At 44.1% G+C, this 19439-nt stretch overlaps 1 protein-coding gene across 1 annotated transcript; it reads left to right on the forward strand.

The window, feature by feature from the left end:
* Positions 1–458: 458 nt before the first annotated feature.
* Positions 459–18150, forward strand: LOC146189245 (BTB/POZ domain-containing protein 6-like). Its single transcript, XM_084604138.1, has 4 exons — positions 459–657; positions 10538–10635; positions 12873–13093; positions 16567–18150. Exons 1-4 carry the CDS (start codon positions 654–656, stop codon positions 17150–17152), a joined length of 909 nt encoding a protein of 302 aa, XP_084460264.1. The 5' UTR covers positions 459–653; the 3' UTR covers positions 17153–18150.
* Positions 18151–19439: the final 1289 nt, after the last annotated feature.

Genomic DNA, 19439 nt, shown 5'->3' on the forward strand with positions numbered 1-19439 from the left:
TGGTCTGCGACGGCGGCCCTCGCGCGCACGACAAGTGCTGCTGGCGCCATCCATTGTCAGGGGCTGTAACTAACATTGTCAGACGTGTGTGATTTCTTGGGGCCAGATTTCGCCGAGTGTCCGCTCTTTACCAAATCTTTTCTCTATGTCTGCGCAGCGATACTAAATGAGAAAAAAGAGGTCGCTAAAAACAAGGTAAAATATTATTACAAATATAACACGTTTTTCTTATTCCAGAAACGTAAATCGTATTATTTAGTGCATAAATATCATATTTACTGTCAAGTTGTTTGGAGTAATCTTATTTTTTTGTGTTTACGCGTTTGGCATCACAGTTCACACGAGCCCTTTGCATTGTTCATCATCGAGCTGTTGCCGCTGGCAGTAGGTTGCTGCTCACGGTTTGCTCCTGGTAACGCATCCTGTTGCATCGGCATGGCATAACCCGAAAAATCTGTTGCGATTATGCGCAGTCCTAAAGAAGCTGTCAGGTGGCGCTCCTTGTCTCCTTAAAGCGATTATGCCCTGACTACTTCCGACGATCCTTCGCCAACTTTTCGCTGTTGGCATTTGGGTGGCGTTGAGCAGTGTGTGCTTGTTCGACGGGTTTTTTCGACTTCCTGCTTCCTGTTTTACAGACTTGGCTGCAAAAAATGGGTGAGTACTTCGGGTGTTCTGTGCTCAAACACTTTAGATTTTTGTGACAAATATTCCATGGGTTATCTTGATCTGGCCCGTTCACAAACGTTCGTAATATCGCTAGCGAGCTCGACGTATGATGGCAAGTTATGCGGGCAGTGCACGGAATGCGCGCTGCGGGAAGGCGCCTAGGCGTCAGTGCCTAGCCACATTTACCTGCAAATAGATTTTGGTCAGCAGTCATAGTCGGTATGACTTTGAGAAAAGCCCGCTGTATTCAGTCGGTCAGGTTAATTCTGAAAGGAACAAACTAAGTTAACGTACGAGTAGCTTTCATGCCTGTTTGCTCAACATGTATCTTTTTTTATTTTTCGCTTTTTTTATTTTCCCTGGTGGTTTTTTCAGCCGGTGGCATGCGAACTCTTAGGTATGATTTATTGGCAGAATGCTCAGTATTTTTTATGAATCCGCATAGTAGAATATGCCGCAGTATCGCGCTGTCCTTTATTTTTTAACAATGCAGTTGCGGTGCACCACCATACGGACAGGCCGCTGCAAAGGCCAGTTACGCGCATAGCTACGCCGTCGCTAGGAGATTTTCTTTGTATCTGCGTTTACACATTTGCCTCAGGCTCTTCACACTGTACGTTTCTTTGTTCTCTGGTAGTAACCCCCAAGAGTCTGGTTAAACGAGCTCACACCTTCCACCACCCACTTTTCTCTGGCTCTCGCTTTCGATTACTTAGCAGCGCTTATGCGCGCTTATTGTTCTAACCGCTGATAGGGGAACGCCTCAACAGCATGCGCTGCCCACTCTTCGGGGCCATTGCTGCCGCGCAGGATTCTGCGGCAACTGCTGCCTTCCGCGCTGGCTGCGGTGCTCAAATTCCTGGATAAGCAGTTAATTATCTTCAAATAACTCACCGTTTCGTGTCAGCTCCATTAGTTTCTTGAGCAGCTGCTGTATGTGCGTGAGGATTTCAAGCTCCGAAACACCAAATACTTTCCTTTTCAAAACCTGCCTAGCTTGCCTCGTTGCCTGCCCTCCTTTTCGCCGCACTTCATATAGCACTGCGAGTGGGTGTGCCTACATCGACTGCTTTATGTCCCCTGCACTGGATACGTGCTTTGTGGTTCTCGCTATTCCGAATCTATATTTTATTCCACGCCATTACAGGATTTCACTTACTCACGGAAGTTGAAGTAGCTTTTACAGGGCCCGCTTCAGATCATATGCCGCAAACTCATCAACGCCTCTCTTCCTACATCTGAATTAGTCTGCGCAGTTACAATCCCAACTATCGGTGGACTCTACGTCATTCTTCCTATACTGCGCGACGTGCCTGCACATGTGGCTTTCCGCTCCCGTCGCGGAAGTCTCTATGCCGTGGTTGTAAGTTGTCGCCGCTCGCTGGGCTTTAAGCTCTATAGACTTCTCGTGTGCCTAGTGCGCGATTTCTTGATACGCTATATATTTTTGATGGTGAGTTCTCGCTCCTTCATCGCGCAGTGCGGTAGTGGGTGCAAATCTGTTCTCGCTTCGACGCTGTGAACTTGGGATGCACACCAGGTTCACATTTTCCTGCGTGGTGTGGTGTATGCTAACATGTACGAATGCAATATAGGGCGAAAGCTCAGTTTTCTTTTGCCGGTGCAGCTCTTGATGGGGTCGCCTTAGCGCCAAGAACAATCGGCTTATTATTGGTACTTTTTGGCAATGAACTGGTTCTATGCTGTGACGGACATCAGTCAACATCGGACGAATATTTGGAGAACAGTTAGTGCTGCCTGGAATGCCTCTACATGGGATGAGCTACTTTGCCGGTTCATGCTTTTCGTTGTCATCGTGCGGAGTGATCGGTGGCGCGCTATTAATGTATTATTGCAAGTCACTATACATATATATGCTTTATGCACAAGAACCTCCGCTCTTTAAAGCTCTGTGCTGTCTTTTAGCTATCAGAGCTGTCTTTTGCGTGTAAGCACCTGGAGAATATTTACGTCGAAAAATGGTTCGAAGATTGCATTATCATTCTGCCAGTCTGCTCATTAGAGCCTTTTTCGACCTCCATTAACGTCCGTGAGGCGTTGGCTGCGGAATTTTATGTCATAGTGGGGCTCAGTGCTGTTAGCCGCAGTATCTGTTTTTCACCCGGGCGTGGGAACAGATGGAAGCTTTTGATTAGTGTAGCGACTGATCGGGTGTCTGCGCACTCTGCCTCGCACATTTGCTTGTACCGCTGGCAAATCGGCTATAGTTAAAAGGTATCAAGAGGCTCTCGTCACCAATGATAGAAAACTTCCCTTTAAGACTATAGCATGAAGCCAAAAAGCTCCTGATAAACCTTTCGTATCCGGCGTTGTTTTCGACAAGACTCGATTGGTTGATAGTGTCTTGACGTGAAAGTCCTAATAGATTCATACCTCGCTATGAATTTCAACCGGCACAGAACATTCATACCGACGCCAAAATCCCGCGTTGAAGAAACGTGAATAAAGCATCATATATTAAACCATATTTAAAGACTCTGCATGTCTCAAGTGCTTTAAATATATGAATGATATAAATTCCTTTAAATAAATGCGTACAGTTTTCTCAGGCGGGATTACAACCCGTACCTCTGGTTGCGACCGCAACACTCTAGACTTGGCCACCCAAAACCAGTTTGCACCGCTTTGAAACAAGTGGGGGTGGTGTTATAGTCTTTGTTCTTTCACGTCAAGGGGTATGTTACCACTGTATTCTAACTTGATTGTGTAAAATGAATGAGAATCATAGGCCTCTATCGTGCCATGCCCTAACGGCCGAGCAAGTTTCTCTCACGTTTTTTTTTTTAATTTTTCTCTCTCCTGGTTTCCTGTTTCTGCGCTATAGTCCAAATACACAAAGTTGTTCTTAGGTTCTTTACCTCAGAGTGTAAATTCGTTCCTAAAATCGGCGCAGGATCACCTTTTTTTTTCTCGTGTAAAAAGCTATGGAGGGGATTTATAGCTTTTTGTGTATATTTTTATCTCGTCCCACTCGCAGCATGAAGCTTTTTATGGCGAATGGTTGGGCAATTTTTTATACCATATGCGTCCAATTTGTACTCTCCCGTTCATCAGACTTCTGTGTATGCTAGCATAAAGGATATTTTACCTGCCTTGAATTCAATTGATGGTGTTTGCTCTCTTCGTTACGTTGCTGGTTTGTGCATGTACTCAAGTTAGTACACAAACGTACGCAGGATAGGTACAATGCTTTATTTCTAGAGCTTGTCATATTACATACCATGGAGCCGGTGCAGTACGTTATTGTACTGCGAATGACCTAGCACTAACTAGATTGTAATCGTGAACATTTATATCTTAGTTGTATCCTTAGCCTTTTCGATAGAAGCCAAAAGAAAGGCGCTCATGTGCTCCGTAATGTCAGTGTATGTTGAGGAGCCCCAGATGGTCGAAATGTCCGAGGCCCCTACTATGGCCTCCATCGTAGCCTTAGTCGATTTAGGACTTCAAACCCAACCAACTGAATGAAATCAAGGTTTAGTAGAAGAGCGTTCGCAAGGTCTTCTTATATCTGGCGCGCTTACATCCGCTTACTGGGATGTCTACATACTTTGCTGTACAATAGCCTGAAACACCTGCATATTGTCCCAAAGTATTCTTTGCTTGCCGCTGTCAAATCGGCAGGCATGCGGCCTTATCATATCGCTTATAACGCATAGAATGAGCTGGGAAGTGCCGCGAGCAATTTTGTTCATTTGCGTACGCTCAAAGCCACCGATCTTGACTTTATCGTTTTCGTTGTTCCGCAGGATGCATCGAGATGTATTTGGAATGATTTCAGCGAGTCGCGTTTGCTTCTACATCATTTCAATTTGTTTTACGTATCTTTGGCGGCTTTGCTGATATTTCTATCGCGGTTGTAATGACAAGGTAATCCGTTTTCTAATATTTCGGCATGCACGCCGAAGAAAGCCAGGAGAAACCGGCGCAGATGGAAAGACCAAGCGGCTTCCCGACTGATGCGCAAACCTGGCCACCGCGCTACGCCTCCTCGCCACCGTCGTCATGGGGCGAAAATGCACGCTGACTCAAGCATGCTACCCACCGCGCAGACCTGGTCCTCGTCGCTTCGTGTCATTGAAAAGGCCGCGCATGCTGGCCATGGCTGGTAGCAAAGTCCTGGTCTTATTAGCGAGCAGGAAGAAAAGAGCATAGCTTTGGCAGCGCTGCGCTGTTCTCTCTCCTTCTCCGCTTCCCGAAAATTTGGCGGTGCACGTGGTTATTTGAGAGCACGCCGCGCAGCGACCAGAGGTTCTGATCCTTGACGAAGCTACGATTGCGGTAGTAGGCAGGCCCCGGCTGAGAACAAGTCTTAAAGAGAGCTATGAGCTCATGTTGCGGTTGACGTGCCAGTTCGTGGAGCTGCGCTTAGTTTTCATTCCTTCCTTTTGTCAAGTGTAGTCGCCTCTGTCTTTTCAAGATGTATACTTACACCGTGGTCTTTTGTGAATAAGGTTTCTATACACCGTGTTTGTGTTCAAAATGGTAATCTCCGTCTTCAAGTTGGTCGTTTTTCGGCTCACCTCAGTCGTGCCCCTGACCGCCCGCCCCTTTGTAACCACTGGTGAAGCCGACCACACGTGGAGGTTGTATTCACAGCGCCGCGCCAGACTTCGTGGCTTTCGTTCGCGTGCACTGTGTCCTCGGAGTGTTTAACGACCATGTGAAATCGACGAGTACTTGTCCTCGGATAGCTCCCACAATACGTGCCCCACGTGATCACGTGTTCCAGCTATCGTTCCCCGAGTCTACGTTCGTCGACAAACTGCACTGGCTGGTCGCCGAGCCCCCGTTCCCAAGCCGCCGGGAATACTACAAACAGCGACCTGCGGAGGTGACGTCACTAAGAAGCGAACTATAGAACGTGCTTCATCGCGCTTCTTTCCAAATAACGCCTATCAGATGGGGCCACGTAAAGATGAACCCGAGTGCGTAGCTTCAGACTTATCGGTTGCGATCGAAGATTTTATCATTACCGCCTTAGTTGATACGGCAGCGGACTATTCTGTTATGAGCAGTGGCCTAGCCAAGAAATTGAAGCGAGTGGACTGGGCCTCAGATTAGGGGGAGGTGTAATACACCTGCAACAGATGCACTCCGCGAACTGCAATTCAGAGATTTGTTTACATTGGCGACTTGTCGTCCTAATCGGTTTGGACTTCTTACAAGCTAACAATACGATAATAAATTTTGCATGAATCGCGTGTGACGTTTTTGTCGAGCCAAACCAGTGCGATATCTAACGCTGAAGGTTCTTCACCAATGCCCGCCTTGCGTATTGGAGCTGAAGACTTATGGTTGCGCCAAGGTGTAGCATCACGGATTTGGTAGAAAGCGACTCACCCTGCGACCTCGACATAATGGCAGAGGGGGACATGAGCATGGTACTTGAGAAAGGGATCCGTGCTGCTGGAGTACTTGTTCGCTTACGGAATTACGGAACGGTTGTACGGCACCCTCGATCACAAATTTCGGGACTGAGTTTCAGCACATTTTGAAAGGAACGGCCATCGCTTATGTCACCGACTTTGTTGAGCCACCCAAGATCTGTACCTTGGCGCCGCTTCCGCCGGAAGGATGCGATGCATCCGACATTCTATGTACTGTAGACATTCATCATAATTTGTCAGTGGCTGACATACTTCCACTCCTCCACTTGAAGGTCGAATTTACCTCGCCGATGACCTTCACGCGACGACGCGACAGGCGACTCGCACCGGTTATACTGACAGGCACCATTTCGAGACCAGCCGCCGGTCTGCATTCACTGAAAGGCCACGAGAAATGGTACTCTTCCAAGTCTGCTGCTTTGACGTGAAGGCGAGCTGCGAGGACAACTGGTTGCGGCGCCCCCGCCGCAACCACTGGAAGCGTGTACAAATCTGAGCAGCCCCTCAGCTTAAATTTCTTTGTTAGTGGCTTCCTCAGTACCCGTAAAGCTTCGGCACTGCGAACTATCAGACACTACCTGGTGGCGCGCCAGGAGTGCATGTGTGTTTTGAAGCTTCTTTGTGCACTCGCACTAATAAAAGGAAGCGCTTGAGAGCGCAGGGCGCATAGACTTGCATTTCGAGTCGTCAGCGGGTTGTATACTCACAAGTTCTACGTGCCAATGGAATGGGATAACAAGGTCATGGTAGCAGCTTGGTACCTGTGACAACTGATAACGCACTCTACTCAGCAGAACTAGATTTTGGCATCTGTCGGTTTTGAAGAATTTGCAACATTTTATTTATTTACACATACTGCAAGCCCCTTCGGAGGCTGCAGCAGGATTGAGGAACAATTGACAACAGTAAAAATGTTTGTTCGCAACAGTAAGAAAACAGACCATTCTAACACAGCATACATAAACCGCTGGCCTAATGGGTACTGCCAAAGAAACACACGTTCATGCGACAAAGTCAAAAGAACAAGCACTTTGCCTAAACCCTGTGCATATTAATTGCAAACACTTAATGCGTTATGTTGAGGTAGGTTTGGAACACAAACTTGGAGAGATTGCTGATAAAGGTTGTCAACGATTGGAAATTCACAAGCTCATAGGGCACGGATCAATTCCCTGACTGTACACGGGAAAAAGAATAACTGAATGAGTTCGTGGAATCTGTATTCCTCGAGGTGTTTTATGTTTCTGCCTGGTAGCTCTCATGCTAGAAAGAAATGAGCACTTGCTGCTGCCAATTTTGAGTGAATATTTGAAGAGCTGGAACAAAAGGTTCCAAACGTAAAAAAGTTGCCCGCTGGCTAATTGTGGGTAATCCAATCACTGTCAGGAGGTCTGAGGGTGAAATGCAGCAATCGTGTTTGTTAAAAATTAATGTAGCTGCTTAGCGCTGAATACATTGAAACTTGCATACTTATCTTAGTATATATTAACCAACATACATGCTATGCCATACTCAACCACCGGTCAGAGTAGTGAGCTGTACGCAAGAAGTTTTGTATTATGAGTAAAGTTTGAGGTGGCACTTCTAATTCTGCAAGAAGCCATCGTCGGAAGTAAACAGTGAGCTGTAGCAGTCTTTTTTTTTCTCATTTCGTTTGTTTTCAGAAGTATATAAGGAGATAGACATCCAAGTCTTTAAACAAATACCATATCTTTGTAGTCACCCTTGGATCAGTAGCAAATGTTTGACAACGCGAAAGTGGAAAATCAAGCATCTCGGGAACATCGACGTCTTCTACTCTTGCCCAGACATAAACTTTTGATCCCGAATTCCTCATACGCACTAGCAAGGATAGAAGTAAAGAGCAAAAGGTAGCATTATATGGCCAGACAGACCTTCTATGAACTCTTATGAAACTGTCTGAAGGAAAGGTATCACTGACAGACGTCAATACTATTATGCTGCTGCTGGTCGCAGTGATATATGTAGGAATTTGAACAATGTGTCTTGGAAATAAAATCAAACGCTATATCGAGGAGCTGTTCATCAGGCTCATTATCGCGGGGAAGGTTTTCGAAGTCAGACCAATATATGTAGGGCATACTTTAATCGTCGGTTGGAATAATTTTGGGATCACGTAAGTGGCGCTACATGTCTGCGTGTTAATTTTTATTACTTCAGAGTAAGCATGTGGCGGACGGCACACTGTCCCGACATAGACACAGCACCGTTCTGTTTTAATGTTTTGCCGGAGTGGTTATACATTATTGAAGGCAAGTAGTGGATACATCTATATATGTTCATTACTTAAAATAGCGACTCCTCCACCTCGTGGGAACTTATCCTAGCGCAATACTGAGTAACTTGGAGCGAAACGCTATTTTTGAAATACTAGGATACTGTTACTGATTGTAACAATGCCAGAAAAGGTTCAAAATAGAAGGCTTCCAGCTCTAATGCTTTGTTCACCGCATTTCTTGCATTTACATATGAAATGATTGGGCTTTCGGCCGGCGGATTTAGTCACTTCGCGGAAATGATGGCTTTTGTTTTACAATAACTTTATCAATTCGTCCCAGCGGTACGGTTAATCGTCAACTTTTATTTTATTAAACACAAGTGTGTCTTTGTCGCGTTTATCTGGCACGGCGGTTGTGGAAGATGGTAGCGGAACACTGGACGCAGAAGCTGTAGGTATACCTACCAGTAATACCAATGCTGCCAATACTAATTATACCAATAACTCTGCTGCTTCGTTTAGAAAATCATTATGTGCTGAAAGCAGTTTACCAGTTTCTTTTTCGCAGACGCTTGTGACCGTTTGATGTGAGGTTTCCGACACACTACTGTAGTAAAATCGCTCCGCACTTTACCTGTGGTTTGCGACATTTACGATAATTGCCATATGTAAGGATTTATACAACAGGTATATTTTGCTCTACGTTTTCTAGTAGTTAGTTGTTAAACAATAAAGTTTATTTCAACGTCCCGGAAATATTTTCGAACAGTCACTTTCTATCTCTCTCGCCCCGGAGGTTGTTTTCGGCAGCGTGGACTAGCTCGACGTGACAGACGGGTGCATGAAGTTCGGTTTTACTTTACACCAATATCTTATTTTACTATTTCCCCAGTTATCACTAAGTCAATCATGACGTTACAGGGCCACGCACTATATAGTTAAGTGCTGATTAGTCATCATACCGCGTCACATTGCCGAGTTAGCACATCTGCTGGCAAGCGGCAGTTTGCAAGTGACATGGCCAGATGCTGATTGGTGTTCTTAGTGTGTGTCCTCATTAAGTCACGTGACAAGGCGGAGTTCACGTGAGAGCTGGGAATTGAGAGTTTGGCTGGTATCTGAACCAGCACCTGAAAGCTCTGCTTGTTTGTATGCAGATGCATCTAGTCAGCTCCTTTCAACTAATTAGAATAGAGGACGAATAAACGCAACTTCTGCCTACAGCAGTGGGAGGACCCATGTAATCTTCGACGGGGACCACCCAATTGTGTCGCTAAAGGAAGGGTGTCAGTGGCTTCACTATGTCAGTATGCAGCCAGTAGAGAGGACTAGACAGGAGAAGCAGTCCGAGCCGAACTCACACTTTAAAGTTATCAAATTTTCAACGCGTGTTGTGACTGCCTTGCTAATATTTTTTTAATAGTGGCAGCTATCCAAATCAAAACATTCACCCTTGTCCTAAGTGAATATGGGCCCATCGCGTTTCCTCGCCAGGACAGCAACAATGCACATACTGTTAGCATAATGATTGTTGAATACTTGTTTTGAAGAGATTTGAAGTCTCAGTGAGCACTTGCATAATTTATCAACGCTGTGGCAACGGTCATAGCGCTAGGCCCATATATCATCCATACATCCGGCATCACTATCGGAATGGAGCCTTGTATATAGTATTTGTCCGCAGAAATCTTTTGAACAGCGCTCAGCTCTCCTCGACCAAAGCAGGTAGTGTGACAGTCTAACTTTCTTCAAAGCGCTCCGATTTCGATCGTCTCAGAACGCAGCATTATGGTGGGTGGGACCAGAGAGGTATTTCAAACCTACTCGAAGAGGTGTAGTGACACTTTAGCTTCATGTCGAAACAGTAAAAGTGACGTCATAACATAGGTAATTGAAGGTGTCTATTTGATCAGCCTTGTTGAAAAACGGAAACAGCTTTTGTTCTTCCTCGCTAGCTACGCAGCTGTTTGGACAGCTCACATGTCTTGAAAATTTACTGTGCAGTAAATATAACAATTACATAATGATTGCAAACACTCCGCTTTTTGTGCTGGAGATATTTCACGTGCATTGAAACTGCATCTCGGAGCCCTTATTGGCTTCGGTAGTTGTGGAATTCAAGGAAAGAGCCTAGGGCGGGTAATTGCAAACATGCTATCCTTAATAGCTGTACCAGACATGTCATATTGTGCCATCTCTGCTTGCTTCTATCCTTTAGCGAGGAAATTGTACTGCCAATACTGCCGCACCTACACCCCATGCATCAAGTGTGAACTCCAAGGAGGTGCCTCTGCTACGACTAAGAAGCTACAAAAGGTAAGCCTAGTCTGCGTAGCTGCCATATTTTAATTTTTTTTCGCTCACTGCCTAGGGGTCAGGCTACGTTTCTAGTTACTCTTTCTGTACCAAAATTTCCCAACAAGCTATTACAGAAACTGATGACAACATCCCCATTCGTATAGCTTCGCGTTTTGTGGCTGGCAAAGAAATGTCTTTTTTATGAATTCACTACAAATTAGGCACCTTAAATGACAATGACAGCCTTTGCGTCACATGCACCTTTGTTCCAAGTGGTTGGTGACCACATGTTGTCCGAGATATGCTCAAAGGTTCCTGACGTTATATAGAGTTCGACATAACAATATCTGGCTATAATATTTAAAGTTTATTTCATGGCGTTCTCTAGCCTATCAGACCTCCTTGTTCTTTTCAAACATATTTGCGCCCAGAATGTATCCAAATGCCGCAATATGATTTTCTTTGGCTGATAGCCCCTTTTCAGACTTAGATACTTATATGCATGCAGAATTGCAGTCGGTAATGTCTGACATGTTGTACGAAAATAATTATACCGAATCTGAGACTAACTACACTATTGGGTAGCAACAAGCAAAAATCTTCGCATGGCCTAAACCTTTCAAACCTGATGTTGACAAATAAAGGGAAAAGGTTTAAACCTCTATATTAAAATAGTTACTGAAGGTACGACAGACAAAACTCCACAAAACGGTTCATTGCTTCTGGCGCTTTAAGTTGGAAGAGGATGGCAAGGACGCTGCTGCACATAGGGAGCCAAAGAACCAATTGAACTGATTTTTGGTGTTTTTTGACGTCTACTACTATTCAGGGCACTAGCCGCTTTGTGGAACATTTTGACAGAGCTGGAGTCTGTTTTGAGTATCCGCAGAAACGAAACAGTTTTAATTTTAGTCAAGGTTACGCGTTTTGGCCGCCGACCAAAGAAAGAGGCAGTGAGAGGTGCGACAATTAAGCACCGACGTTTGTCTAAAATGGACTGAAAACTGCGCGTTTTTGGAACCTTCAATGATACTCTCTATATCATCGTTCCGTCAACCCGTTGCCAGCGGCTCCATATCGTGGCACATTTGAGCGATGCGTGCAGGGATACGTATGTACCTCGATAAACGGTAGGCCAATATGATTCGCCATCATGACCGAGAATTCCCACTGGCCGTGAATGGGCCTAATGTAATCACATTTAGAGCACGCGCTTTCTCCACTGGTACAATGATGCCAGCCAGGATAATGAGCTCGTTTTGTCTGCCAATTTCAGTGAATATCAAAACGATAAACAAGATATCTGAACAAGTATACGGTCACCTACTGAAAAAATCGCATGAGGCAATAACCTCACATCTTCTCGCTCAATCTCACTCAATTCGCATACGAAATCACATACATATCGCATATAATTGCATAAGGTCACATAGTTTCTTGTACATTATCATAATTTATGCGAAAAATTTTATGATAATGATGTCCACCGTATGAGAGTCTATGCGATTTGTTGAGATTTTGTGAGGTTATTGCCCTGTAGAACGTTTGGCTTATCAGTAGCTGCCACGGGCAAAATTCGCTGTTCTTAATTTGCAGATTTTATTCGGTGAAGGCATTTCCACATTACGAGTTTCTCATCTTACGTGTTACGTTGTTCAAAATCAGTTCAACTGTGTTTCACTAGCTTTAGGGCGTATAGTGAAGATATTTTCTTCGGCTAGATTGCTTGCTTGTTGCTGTAAGCATCGAGTCCTAAACTTATTTTAACAAGGTTTCAAGCTTCCTAATAACTTTTCTTTTTAAAGTTCATGCAGTAAAAAGTTTACTACAACTTAATTTTGTACTCGAAATGGCTGCTTCTACGGAGCAAAAAAGTTCCTTCAGTTGATCATTAATAAGTCTGGCGCTGATAATTTTAGCTAGCATTGGTATCTATTAACCTAAACAGCACTAAAGGTATGAAAGTAAAATAAAAGTAAACACAACCAGAAAGATTTTCAGGAAGACGACAAAGATCGAATATCGGGCATACTTTTCATATTCTGTTTGCGAAGTTCTCGTTTGTATCTTTGCATGAATAAAGCGAAGATAATTATTCCGAGTTAGTTCGACATAATTCGTTAGTGCACACCAGAATGGTTGCAATCCAATGAAGCATACTTTAGGTCTGGGAATACATAAAAGGCCGGAGGAACCATTTGGATTCTTTTTTGATGAATAGTGATTAACACCTCACCTCCGACCTTCCCTTTCAGTACTCATTGACAAGATTTCTGGAGTCAGGGGAGCTTGCCGACGTGGAGATTGTGGTTGAAAGTGACCGTTTTCCCGACACCAGTTTGTCAATCAATGTGCACCGGATGATCTTGGCACTGAACAACGAAGTGTTCAGGGCCATGTTTTATGGAGACTTCGCCAAGGAGGAACGCGTGCTCATCACCGATTTACACCCGGAGGGAGTTCTTGGACTTATCCGGTGCGTTTATTGATGCGCTATGCAGAGAGTTTTTCATAATTTGCCAAATACACAAGTGCAGTTATTTTCAGGAATGAAGTGCGCTCACGATAATGTTTCAAGTCACAAGCATCATCAATAATATGCATCTGAATGTGCATGCAATCAAACTTCATCGTTTGTCTCTTGTACGGAACAGAACCTCAGCCTTGTCAGTAATAGTGCTCGTTGTATATACTAAATTAAACAAATTTACCCGTGCTTATGACATCCGAACTGCCATAGGACCATTACTAGGCTGCTTACTTTCGTTTATTTTCCCTGCATGTTCCTCAGTAAATCTTCTAAAGGGATGCTTCTTCAATGAAAACAGATATTTAGCCGGTGGTAGTCGGCAGCTACGATTTCGTAGCCAATCTGCCTGGGAATGTGGCTGGAACTCTGCAGTTATTCTGTACAGCTCTATGTCGCGTGTACCCTCATTAGTTCTTGAAATATTAGGGCAGAGTGAGGAATTGTAATTGAGGTTAAATGTTCAACGTGATAATGATTCAAAATAAAGCCGACATATCGGATAGCTTTGCGAAATATTATCTTAGTCATTGCGTAAATATTGGAGAAAACTATTAATGACCCAAATGTGGGATATTAATCTTCTAGGTGAGATTCAAGGAAAGGCTTGTGTATCGAAAGAATTATATGACTATTGTGCCTCTAAGTTAGACAACGGGAAGCGTGCCGTCAGGCCAATGAAATTCAGGTGGGCTAATGACTGGAATGCTTGGGAAGGTTCAGGTGCCACAGATGGTACAGCACATGTTTGATGGGAGGGATGGAGATCCTGTGGTAGACGCGATTTTGGAGATAATGAAAATTGCAAGAATAATGGGCAGATGTACACCTGAAAGTGAAAAACAATGGGACTTTTGTCACTTATACCGCGAACACGCAAATGAAGAATTTTGGGAACCTTTCAGCATCCTGTTGCAAAAGATCAAAAAGCGAAGTACTTGTTGCTAACAGCTCGAAGATATGTGAATTAAAGGGAGGAATTAATATTTTAAGACCTGCAGAAAAAATGACACATTATGGTGGTAAAAGTGCTAATGGGAACGTTTTCGCTATGATTAAGTAACAGAATATGAGCATTAAATAACTTCTATACCTACAGGGACAATGTTTGGTGTTTCTGTGTGGGGCTGACTATTTTAGGTTCAATGTGACAAAAGCTGCTGACTTTTTATAAAGTACGAACCTTAAAGACTGTGAACTCAGTTTGTTATAAACATTGTCTCACGATGTATGTGCTGAATACACATATCAAACGTAGCGAAATGTTAATCTAAAGCCCGCACGTTATAGTTCTATCTTACTAGGCGGAAACTGTTTCAGTGCTGAAAATGGTATGAGTGAAAAGTTACAGCAATAATCATTACAAATAATAAGGCTTGGTTATGAGTGATTGTTGTATGATATGCATATAATTTCGTTCCCATGACGTGGTGTATTAAAGAATTTAACGCGGGATTCAGAGAAATTGAAGCTCGAATCTCGTTTTTTGAGTGTGCCGCTGGGGAAGTGCAGTGGCTAGGGCGCTCGACTACTGTGCCCAAAAATGCGGGATCGAATCTAAGCCTCGGTGGCCATTTTTCGATAGAGGCGCAAGGCTATAAGGGCCTGTGTGCTGTGTAATATCAGGGCACGTTAAAGACCACCAGGTGGTAGAAATATCCAGAGCCCTCCAATACAGCATATTTCGTGCCTGATTCACTCAGGAAAGTTAAACGCCATAAACCAAAACAAACCATTAAATATCAAAGTATAGTGCATCTTACCTATGAGAACTTTGTTGCAGCAGGAGCGGTTAATTATTAATAGAGGCAGCATAGCTCTAATGAGCATGATTACACAAGTGAAATCTTTGTTATACTGCATAATGCTGTGCTGGTTAGCTAGTTTGACACACGTAGGCCTGACCAAGGTTAACAGAGCGATTGCTCGATTATGCGTGGTTAAACATGGCATTCTGTGGTTTAAATCCTCCACGGCTGTCTGAACATCAAGCAAACGCAGTCGAAACACTGATTTCAGCGAAGGGCTATCCACAACTGTCGGCGCACTTCAAGGACACTACAGACGGGTATTGCCTAATCGAAGGTATCGAAGGAAATTTAAAGGGGGAAATCCCAGTGTGCTAGCCAGATGGGCAGCAGTGGCGGGAAAGTTGTAAGCATGGGACAGAAAATCTAACCGGTTATGACCGAAAGAACGCGAGAACGCTTACAATTGACCTTAACAACCGTAGCGACGCCTTCACAATACATGGAAGCCAGCAGTTTTTTTTCCCAATCGCTCTATTGTCCAACCTCTGATCAACATCCGCGTTCATTCTCTGCACAACACTAGTCATCCTTCAATCATCTAACAGCACAGCAGCCACGATACAGTTGCGCGGTAAGCAAACCTTGCAGAGTCAGCCTCGTGTTTTGTTTTGCATTCCAAACCCTCTACTTTAATTTATTTTTACCTATTTCTTCCTTATTTTGAAAATGTATTTCATCCGCATACGTCTTCGCAATTGTCTCTCGTTTTTTTCGTTTTTATTAGCATATTACAAAGATGAACATAACAAACGACCCCATGACGCTATCAAGGCATTGTTATTGCGTTTATGCATGGTCAGACACGGTTTTTCGTTGTTTAACTCCTCCATGGCTGTCTGTGAAAGAAACGTAGCCGAATTGCTGGTTTTAGGAAGGGGCTGTCCATAGCTGTCTGCGAACCTTAAGGACACTACATCCGGGTCTAGGCTACTCGGAAGTGTAGAAGGAATTTTGAAGGGGGAACCAGTTGGGAAGCGCTGGCGGGAAAGTGTAAGCTTGGGATGGAGGACTGTGTAGCATTGTCAGGCAATGTTTTATACATTTGGAGATATGTAGCACTACGAATAACGTTTGTTGTGTGCGAAGAATCAGCAGCTGGTGTACGAAGTAGAAGCTGTGAAGAAGCAGCAGCAGAAGCGAGCCCCGACTGCTCCACACGCCGCACGATGGAGGAATTGAGCGGTGCGGTCGTCGTAGAATTTACAGCACTGATGAGCTTGGCTCCAAGTTACTAGTAATAAAAACCGCATTAAAATCGCGGTAATAAAACCCATGGCTGTATCCCATTTAAGTGTAATTTGTGCGTCACAATATCTGGCGAATCATTTTCCTCTCCTCTTGCTGTTTAACGGGAATAGAATGGTTGATAGCATAAACTGGTGTTTCATTGCATTTATATCGTTATGAAACCTGATTAATAGTTGTCAAGATAACTGTTTTTGTTTATGGCGCCTTTAGAACCGTTTTTCTAGCTTCTCCATGCCAGGAATATAATTGCAGTGAGATTACGTTTCCTTGACCCGACTGCAAATTAGGACTAAAAAAATGGCCGCGTTCATGTTGGTTACTTACAGATGGTCTGTAGTGCATGGTAATTGTACTTCGCTGCAGGTATTTCTACAGCGGCCAACTGCAAGTGGAAAGCACGCTCCAGGCTGTCTACACTCGCACTGCGGCCATCAAGTACCTGGAGCCGAAACTAGCCGAGGAGTGTCTCAATTACGCAATAGATAACATGTCAGAGGCGGACGTGTGCGCAACTATCGATTACCTGCACATAATGGGTGAAGATGATAATGATATTCTTGCCCAAGCGATATATTTACTTGACGACGAATGTATAGAAGTGCTTACCTCCGATAGTCTGAAATCGTGCTTAGAGGAAACGGTTCATCTAATCATCGACAAAGCCACAAATGTGCCCGAGGTTTCCATCCTTGAGGCGGTGTTCTCGTGGGCCCAGGAGCAGTGCCTTCACAGAGCAGCAAATGGTGAAGACACGAACCTTCGGAAATTAATGGAGCCGTTTTTTCCAAAGCTGAGGTTCCTGGCGATCACGCCAAAGGAGTTCGCGTCTGTACCGAACAAATGGGGTATTCTTAAAGACCACGAGGCGCTCGCACTCTTATGTAACATTGCGAACAAAGGATCGATGCCTTTGCCCGACGGATTCTGCAGTGTTGATGCACCGCGATAGTAACAGTTCCCCTAATATGTACCAAATGCATCTAGCTGCTATCTGCTGTTTTAAGAATTTGCTGGTTTCAATTTATTCGGATTCACAAACAAGTCGGTGTTTCTTTTTGCCAAGTCAATAATTTATTCCTTAATTTGCTTCGACAAGTTTGTTATTATATTTTATCATCTGTAAAGCAACGGGTGCCCATTTTTAAAATGTTTCGGCGCACACGCCGGAAAAAGCGCCGCAGATGGAATGGCCCAAAAACCCCCGGACGGAAGCAGAGCCGACTACGCATTCCGCGCTGGAGCGCTGCGCCTCCTCACCTCTTCAATCACATGCGGCACGGTGGCATACGAGTGCATCCCACTGCATGGAACCGGCCCTGCTAACATTGTGTCCTTGATAAGGCCGCGCTTGCAGATCATGTCTTCCAGAAATTTTCAGGTCTCTCTACAGCTAGCCGGAGAGGTACATACATAGTTCGCGAGAGCTGCGGCGTTCGTGCTCTCTTCACCACTCCTGCCCCGCGTCTGCAATGTTTGTGGCGGGTAATTGAGGGCACGCCGCGCTGCGACCATCGGCTCTCGACGAAGCCACGATAGCCGTGGCAAGTAGACCCTGGCTGATAAGTCATGAATAGGGAGCTTAGAGCTGAAGTGCCGTGTAGCATGCCATCTCACGTAGCTGCAGCGTTCAGTCAGCTTCTCTTGTAATATAGTTGCATCACTGTCTTTTGTAAATACCTTTTTGTGCTTCATGTTATTATTGCTATATAAATAGTTTCGTCTTGTTACTGAAAAATTAATCGTCCTTCAGCTACGAGCATCTCGAAACGTCGAGGTGCTTAGGAATACAGAGAACCTGATTTTACTTCATCCACATATTGCAGTGTGTCCTACATTGACTGAAAATAGTATTCAGTTCATTTTGCGTATTATTTGTTTAGATATATTTGTTTTCAGACATCCCGAGAAAGGCGGAGTTAGATGCGTGGTATTTCTTTTTTTTTTCAATTTTGAAATAATGAAATTGCTCTGAATAAATGATATTTTCGAAACAAAATTGTTATGAATGATCAAACTGGTTCGAAATCAAAATTCTACATTTGCAACATTTGCAGGGAATTATAAAAATGACATGTATTGGTGCTAAAGGAATGCTTAGTGGAAACCCTAAACTTCGATCTAATTGAGTTCCTTCTATAATTAACGGCTGTTTTTAAATGCGTATCGTTGAAAAGCGCACATTCACTCCACTCTCCTGACTGAGTGGTTAGGGCGCCGGACTGCTCCAAGAAGGCGGGATCGAATCTCTGTAGCGGCAACCGCTTTGTGATTAAAGCGAAAAGCAAAGCGCCTTTTTACTTCGTGATCTAAGTGCGCGGTAAAGAACTTTACGTGATCGAAATTTCGGTAACTATTCCTTACGGCTTCTCTCATAGCTTAAATCTGTTAGGAGCATTAAACGCGATAACTCAAACCGAAAACGACGAATTCTGGCACGCCTTTGTGTACTGATAAAAATTTTGTCCATCTGTTTTTCTTTACATTATCAATTGTAACGAAGCGACCGTTCTAAAACAAGCTTCATCGGCAACTATATATTGAGGAACATAAATACCACACGCACAAAATTTATACATGCGCCAATATTCAGATGAAATCACATGGCAATCATATGGCATTCTTCAGGCAGTTCAATCATACTCGCAAAGAAAACCTCTCCCATACGTCAAAGAACAATCTGCACTTCGAGCGAGCTGACTCGTTTTCCGCAGTGTATTTTTGTTTACACCGCACGTAACAAAAATCACTCGGGAAAACGCGTTGCACACAAATGGCTCAATGCAGTCCTGTTCTTGCAGTATAACGCGTTTTTCGTAGATGTCACAACCAAAATATCATACAATCTCAGCTCTCGCTTCCAATAGATTCGTGTGGCGCCTGTATAAGTCTCCCATGAAATGCTGCACGTGAAGAAATCAAAATCAGTTCCGCTGTGACACCCCTGGAGAGTAATGCATTCGCTTCCCTTTGCATTGAGGACACAGCCGTTTAAGATCTATTGCTTGCTAGATGATAAAACCGGTTATTTTCTTTGCCGGCTGGCTGAAAGGCATCCTGTTATGAGACACCCATGCTTGTGCCGTATTCGGCGCGATCGGTATTTCAGCGCTTGTTTATTCGCTGACGTCATTGCTCGGTAGGCTAAAAGGAAATTATAAATATAATACACAGATTTTACGGGGCCCTTCGAACCACTAAAGTGCAACAAAGCGGAAGCCTCTATTGCAGGTTTGTCC

Source organism: Amblyomma maculatum, chromosome 5, assembly GCF_055883805.1.
Source record: "Amblyomma maculatum isolate TAMU_Amacu chromosome 5, ASM5588380v1, whole genome shotgun sequence".
NCBI lineage: Eukaryota > Metazoa > Arthropoda > Arachnida > Ixodida > Ixodidae > Amblyomma > Amblyomma maculatum.

What these genes read in the sequence shown, in the direction of transcription:
- LOC146189245 (XM_084604138.1), top strand. An exon ending in CGACTAAGAAGCTACAAAAG is followed by an intron (nt 10,636 to 12,872) that starts GTAAGCCTAGTC and finishes CTTCCCTTTCAG; the next exon opens with TACTCATTGACAAGATTTCT. An exon ending in GGAGTTCTTGGACTTATCCG is followed by an intron (nt 13,094 to 16,566) that starts GTGCGTTTATTG and finishes ACTTCGCTGCAG; the next exon opens with GTATTTCTACAGCGGCCAAC.